We start from the raw sequence: 7,203 nt of genomic DNA on the forward strand, positions 1-7,203 counted from the left end.
TAGTTATATATATATATATATAAAACACCTAGTGAGGTTGCCCAGGTTCGGAACCGGGCGTAGGTACACTTTGTCTTCTGCTGGCAAAGGGGTAAAGCAAAAGCAGCATCGAACGTAAAACTTTTGGGAAACCTTTGGAAAAGGTATTTCGGTGTAAGGTTCGTGTGTGGCTGTCGTTTAGCATGTAAGAGAAGAATTATATAAACGGTACGTGCTGATGTACGATTCCAAACGTCCGAAAGAAAAAGGCTCGTGGCTAAATTTCTCTATGGGCAAGTTTTTCACCCGAATGTAACCGAAGTATTTTTGGTGTACCAAATTTAATGGTGAAGGTAATTTTTCGGCCTTCTGCATTAGCAAGCTTACTGTTTACTGATGTCAAAGTGGAAAAAACGCGGTGCATTAAAACAGTCGTTGCCTCTTGGCGTGGACGCTTCGTAAAGAATGTTACCTCGATCGGTTGTTGGCTGGATAGGCATAAACGCGAGGAAATGTGATAGAAACAGATGACACTAGAAAAGTGTGACCTTGCATAGATTCATCATGAAGATAAACGTTTTTAAGGTACCCCGACAAAGTGGAATCCTTCGATGCAACCAAACGACACCAGCCGCATGGAAGAAGCAACGTGACGGAAAGAGTTACTTTTCTAATTTTTTTTCATATGCTTCTTGTGTTCTTCTTTAAGACAGAAGGAGAGCCTCTGCTGGCAGAAGCGTTCTACATACGAAGATTCTATTATCATTCTTTTAGCTATTAATTATTTTACCGGCTTACAACCAGGAGTGCCAACAATGAGCAGTCACTTCCCTGCCGCTTTCTTGAGTACTGACGAACTCTATAATGTGCATAGGGAGCATATTAATCCTGCACTTTTTGCATAGTATAAGGTAATATTCTACTTTGTAGGATGCTTGTCTAAAGCATACGTAGAGGTACTATACCAGCCACAAATTAATTCATTGTTGCGGAAACTGATGCATGACCCTTGGTTTTGACGATTCAAATACGGCGCGCGCGCGCGCGTTCTGCTACGCCTATTTCGTTTCATGAACGCATAATCTGGTCGCGTCAAACTTTGGTATCCACGTATCACAACTGTAGGTTATTTGAAAAAAAAACAAAGAGGAAAATTGTGCGAAGTGAAAATAATCCGTTTGTAGACGCCTGCAACTACAGTTAGAAACTAAAGGAGGGCTTTTGGCGAAATCTAGATCGAAATATGGCCTTCTGAACACGATTTTGTATTGTCTTTGGCTAACAACCCTCGGGATTTGTAGCTCTGAAGTGTTTTAGATACGCACGGAAGGGATGAGGTTCACTACCGCGCTCCTCGTAGCTACGTAGCGTAGTACGCTTTAACACTGTGTAGTTTGAATGTAAAAAAATCAAATCAGGCCTATATTGTGCCAGAATAAAACACTGTAGAGAATGATGACTAAGTGAAACGTAACCTTTTCCGTAACAGCAAAAATCCTTGAAGAACTACCCACTTTGACGCTCCGGCAAATCTCTCTAACGTCGCAAATGTCAATGCGCCCTTGGCCTGTTTGTGTACTTTTGAGACTAAAACCTTTAGCATTTTATTTAGGTGTGGACACTTTTAAACATGCAGTAACAATGCGATAATGTTAATATCAACTATGTTTGAGCAAATAGCTCCGGGAGAAAACAACTGCCAGATATCTAAAACGCAGCCAGTTCTAAGCTACGATTCGCAGTTATCTAAGTTAAAAGACTACTTCCGGCGGCCTCACGCTTGTTGCAGCAATATGGCTGCTCTTCCCCTGTTCTGCGGAGGCATAGGCGCTAATAAATGCGGTGTTATAGGCCAGCTTGTTAAAAAAAAGTTGCAGATTCAAATCGCATCGACCTCTCCCTACGAGTCTGTGAAGAGCTTATGCATAAATGGCAAATCTATTAACATGCGACTCTGTTGTGGTGGCAAAGATGAAAGACGAACGCGAAAAGCGGAAAAATATTATGAGTCAAATATAGGGGCAAGCACAACTAGTGCAGAAAATGTAAACTAGCACACATCTTTTACAGAGAAAAAAATCGTGTACAAAAAAACTACAGATTGTTGACTTATGAAAGCCAGTAGTCCCTCATGTATGGTGCCTACGTGTCCGCTTATTGGTATTGTAAGAATCTCAGGATAAACACGTCAGTTTTATGCTGCTGGGGGTTATTAACCCTAGCTAAGGTTGCCCTGGACGAAAAAACATTTTTTGGTTTCCTGTAAAACCTCCTAATCCACAATGTTGCGGCTACATTGAATTGCAAATATCGAGTGCTATACATTGTAAACTGTTTCGTGGCTGAAATTTTATTACTGATCTTCTGAGAGCCTGTTTCAAATAAAAGCGATTCTCTACCGGTAAAAACTATGCCTAACCCTATCTAATTGTTCTTCCATCAAATGTTACCTAATAGTGGATTCCTTAGAATAAGGTACTGAAAGCCTGGTTAGCCTCTAGTCTGCGCACACAGCAAGAAGTCGGGTTTAAAAATATATTAACACGACCCTTGAGGGAGCCATTCGTTACGTTCATTTAGCAGGTACGGAGGTATATCAAAATGCATTTCTAGAGGTCGCCACATTTTACGAACCTAGAGAAGAAAGCGTGAAACCTTCGGCTTCCGAGTTTTCAACCTATAACGCACATATGAATTTATTATAAATTTGGGCAATGAGAGACGGCTCATTTCCCATGCACTACAGCTAATGCAGACATGAATAACTAAAATTAGGCGGAATCCCTATTTTTATATGCGTGTATCAGGCGCTGTTTGATAGTTTCGATTTGAATACGCCCCAAGGACCTGCGGTTTGAGACCAGACGCACTCTGTTTTGTGCAGGGAACCCACTTTCCCCAGGAGAACTTATTTAAAGCAGTATGGAACGTAACACTTAAACCGTTCATTTGTTGTGTGCGTTCATAGAATAGTAATAGTCGTTTTAGAATCCGCTGGCTCCATTGGCGATCTTAGTCATATTTGGGGAAAGCTGAATGTTTCAGCTTAGATGCTATTAGCAATACACCTAAGTAATTTTTAGGTTTACTTTGAGTCGATAGCCAAGCGATAGAATACTGCAAAATTTTCCGATCATAACCGTATAAACAAAAAAATCGAAGTTCGGTTTATATATTGCACTTATCTTCAAACCAAACCAAGTGCGAATCACTTCCTGCAAATGGTTATACACTGCGACCTGGTCCGTTGACCATTGTTGTTTCTTCGCGAGCCACTCGTACTTTTCAATCCATCGCTTGGGCTTCCTTGTGTTGACCTCCGGAAGAGACGACTTCCAATCACTTGTGTTCGAGCTGTTTTTTGCGATGTTGACCCTTCTTGCCAAATATCCCACCGCTACCACTATGATGAAGCATGGCAGCATTTTCGATGCAAGGGAGGCGTGAGAGAGCTTTAAGAGGGAACTGTTCAAACGCTTCCTTCCAGAGGAGGCCGGCTTGCCGAAGAGTTCTTGAATTGCTACAGAGAGGCAGGCTAAACGTTTAGTGAATTCGTGACTAGCAAGCGGTATCTGCTAGATGAGCTGGGTGTGAAACTTGACCTTAATGTACTTCGAGGTAGCATTCGTCGAACCACGAGATCAGCACTTTTCACTACCTTCTTACTGCGGCGCTGTTATATTGTTCTAGGCGGCGCGAGATTATCTGTCGGAGCAGTAGAACATTTGCTGGCGGAAACGTCCCAAGCGAACTTTCTTGTTTAAGCACCACCAAACCAGTGGTTCAATCTGGTCATCCTACCAGCTCCCTCACCACGAACCTTCACGGAGATGCCGATCTTACGGCGCATTAACTGCCGAGCTACCGAAGTGCGCCAGAGATTAGTGTACTGTAAGAAGGTTGAACAATGAGCGGCTTCTTGATCAGGTAAGCCATCCTCCACTGCTTCGGCGCAAGGAAATTACGACCCGTGCTTTTGCAAGCAGCCGAGGCTTTCATGATTTCTAAGTGTCATCAAGGTCATCCAGGTGCAGACAAAAGTCTTCAGCATGATGATATGCAGAGAAATATTGTTTGCAGGAGGCGAATAGCGACAATCGCCACGTACGCTACTTTAGCAACGACGATGGGAGGCTCAACTAAGCTCGACTGGGTCTGCCACCACGGAGTAATGTAAGGCAACCTCAGCAACGTCGAAGGCCATGCCGCCTGCTAGAAGCAACGGAATCGTGGTGCATGTCCATAGAAATTACGAAAAGGATCTACACAGCGCTACGTAAAATCATGCGCAGGATGATCCCGGCTAGTTTATAAGTACACTCCGTTGGATAAGTGTGGCCGAGTTGTAATCGACAACATAAATGTATGATAGTTCAAATATATGCCTACGGTTATATGGACGCAGGACGAGTGGCTGGCTGTGAGGTGCTCCTTCCTGATAGATTTCACCAGTTCCATCTCATTGTATAATATTTGAAATATTCTCCACCGTTAACCTCTGAGGTACAAACGTAAACTCCAGATACTAGAGGTCTAAGGGACCTCTTCTTCTAACTCCGACGGTCGTTACTACAATTTTAACATGTTTTATGTGTAAAAAATAGTAACTCAGAATGCAAACGCAAGCCTGTGTTATCGTGTCAACTGGCTTATGCACAGCCACGAAAAAGGTTTAGATAGGACATAAAATATACAAAGGAAAACTACAGTACCTTGAATTGAGTATACACAAAAATGACCACTGAGACGTAATATAATGTGATAATGTAACTGAAAGCAATCGGCGATATCTATCAGTAGCCCATTCAAGTCCCCATGTTTGTGTAGCGCTAACATGTTTATCAACTAAATTCGAACCTGTGGCTGCCTAGGCTCGACAACGGAATCGGACATCTCGTCGGAAGAGCCAGTTGTTTCAAGTAATACCTAACGACAGGACGAAGCATAAAACGTAAAAAATTCAGTCGGAGCACAACAATTGTCGAGACACTGTGTCAACATAGCGAACTCCCTCCATCAGATATGGTACACTTACAGGTAATGTGCAATGTAAAATATTTCGTTATAATCAAGAAACCAGAATAAACATATCTGGCTTAAATGAATAATAACGTTTGTATTTTATTAAACACTGGAGGCGCGTTTCAACATGTTTTTACGGATCAAATGAAAGAATTGGCCGCCAAAAATTTCACCGATGACTAACGTTAGCGACGCACGGATTTCATTAACATTTACTGCTGTTTGTACAATCAACAAAATGTTAATGGATTGTTATATGAAGATAGAACACCTGATCTTTGAAGTGGCTTATCGCTTTAAGTATTATGGGGATTTTTCCTTTAAGCTTATTGTTGATTCTCACTGGACTATCATAGCTGAACCATGAACACGTTCGAACATCCAAGCTTACGTTTCAGCATCGTGTTATTCATTTCATTAAGATAACGTCTGTTTGCGATATAAACTGACAGGAACGTTGTAGCGATGTTGTCGAAAGTAATGTTTTTTTCAAATAACCATGAGCCTATAACAGTTTTGTCCTTTTTCTGGCCTAGTGAACGCTTCGAACGCTACGTCCAGTACTGCCGTTGAGCACTGCTCTTGACCCATTCTATTCTCTGTTTACTAAGATAGGGGTTCGGTTCCTACGTGGTACGTGGCTTACAACGTCGTAGCATCGATATACACCTCAAGCGTATTACATATACGTAAAGATACAGGACTAAAATCCCCCTGACAAACATTCTGTATGTATGTATATATATATATATATATATATATATACTCACTCGTTCTCTGAATTTCGAATAATTTATAGAGGTGTTTGACTTCTTCGAACGGCGTATAACTGGGCAGTTCGTCGCGAAACTCTTCGAAGCTTTTAGACAAAAGCTCGACCGGTTTGATTCCGAGGTTGGCACAGGCTTCAAGCGAGCGTGGACTCGTTAAGACATATGGGCAATTGAGAGCGTCTACTTTGTCGAAGTTGTAAAGGTTTAAATTTATATCCTCCGGGCTGCGTAGATCCGATACGTGCGGGCTAAACGGCGAACTGAGATCGAGCGACAGTCCTCGTGTCGTCGCTTTTGTACAGGTCATCTTGTCGCCTGCACTCTGCGAGCTACCCGGGTTTTGTAGTTGTGCCGTATTCGTTACCAGCACCTACGTACTGCCCAGATCGGGCGGTACTTATAACGAAGCACAGACCTACGTTTAAATTCCGGCTGGCTTCACTTTGTACGGGAGGTGACGTACCGAGCTTCCCCGTACCTCAGAAAGGAGGTACTGACGGTGGCGGGGACCCGTGGCCCTCCACGGTGTGGCGCCGAAGCCCACCGCGAACGACTGGTCCCCGGAAACGGCACGGATGGCGCCGTAGTGAAAAGAAGTTAATGCTTTCGTTCGCTTTCGCCAGTTCACACCCGTTTCAGTACGCTAGCATCGGGCACCACGGAGTACAACAACACCGAAAGGAATTAGAGAAAAGTACAATGATGACGAAAAACGGACAGAAATAGAAGGAACACTGAAGTATTATGATGTTCGAAAATCAGTTCACCGATCACACAGGTAGACGTTGTATGGCTACTTTGCTACCTTGGCATTTGACGTTATACACGACAAAAGAAACGATAGATAACTAACTAGTACTATCCAGGAGGTGGAACAAGATAACGAACACTGCTACATGATATTGCGCGCGCACACACTCTCTTTGTGTATCCCGGCATGAAACGATATTATCCTTTCAAGGGCGGCTGGTTATCACGGGTGAGTGATCACTGTGAGGATGCGAACACATTCGGTGCGAAGCTTTGAATCGTGCGGTAAACACGTTACCGAACGCGTGCTGGATCCACTCTCGGATAACCATTCGTTGTTTTCATTAGAACACACACACATCGATAAAGGATTATGGAACGAACAACCTCCGCCATCTTGGGCAGAACGAATTCGAAACCACCCAACCCACGGGTGATATTTGTACTGGTATAGAGGAGTTCAGGAGGCGGTAAAGGACCCCGATAGGAGTTGAAAGCCACTGATAATGGGGCCCGGAGTGGAAAGGGAGTGAGATCGAGGAGGATGGTGAAGAAAGGGCAGAGACCACCGCAGAGACTGTCCCTAACGCCGACTGAAGGAAAAGAAAAGATTAAATCTATGGGCTGTGGGACGTGTTGGTGTTAGGGGAAGATACTTGGCAGTGTAACAACAGGGCGA

General features: G+C 43.4%; 1 protein-coding gene across 2 annotated transcripts in view; it reads right to left on the minus strand.

The window, feature by feature from the left end:
- LOC111252365 (uncharacterized) overlaps positions 1-6,963 on the minus strand; it is a 36,513-nt gene extending 29,550 nt beyond the window's left edge. Inside the window, exon 1 of one of the 2 annotated variants that reach the window (XM_022810105.2) lies at positions 5,772-6,963. In XM_022810105.2, the coding sequence (XP_022665840.1) occupies positions 5,772-6,081 (310 nt within the window). In that variant the 5' untranslated portion in view covers positions 6,082-6,963. Of the gene's footprint in view, positions 1-3,261; positions 3,677-5,771 lie in introns of those variants that run through there. The other variant, XM_086993480.1, reaches the window with a different exon arrangement.
- Positions 6,964-7,203: the final 240 nt, after the last annotated feature.

This window comes from Varroa destructor, unplaced genomic scaffold, assembly GCF_002443255.2.
Source record: "Varroa destructor unplaced genomic scaffold, Vdes_3.0 BEIS01000006.1, whole genome shotgun sequence".
Taxonomy (NCBI): Eukaryota; Metazoa; Arthropoda; class Arachnida; order Mesostigmata; family Varroidae; genus Varroa; species Varroa destructor.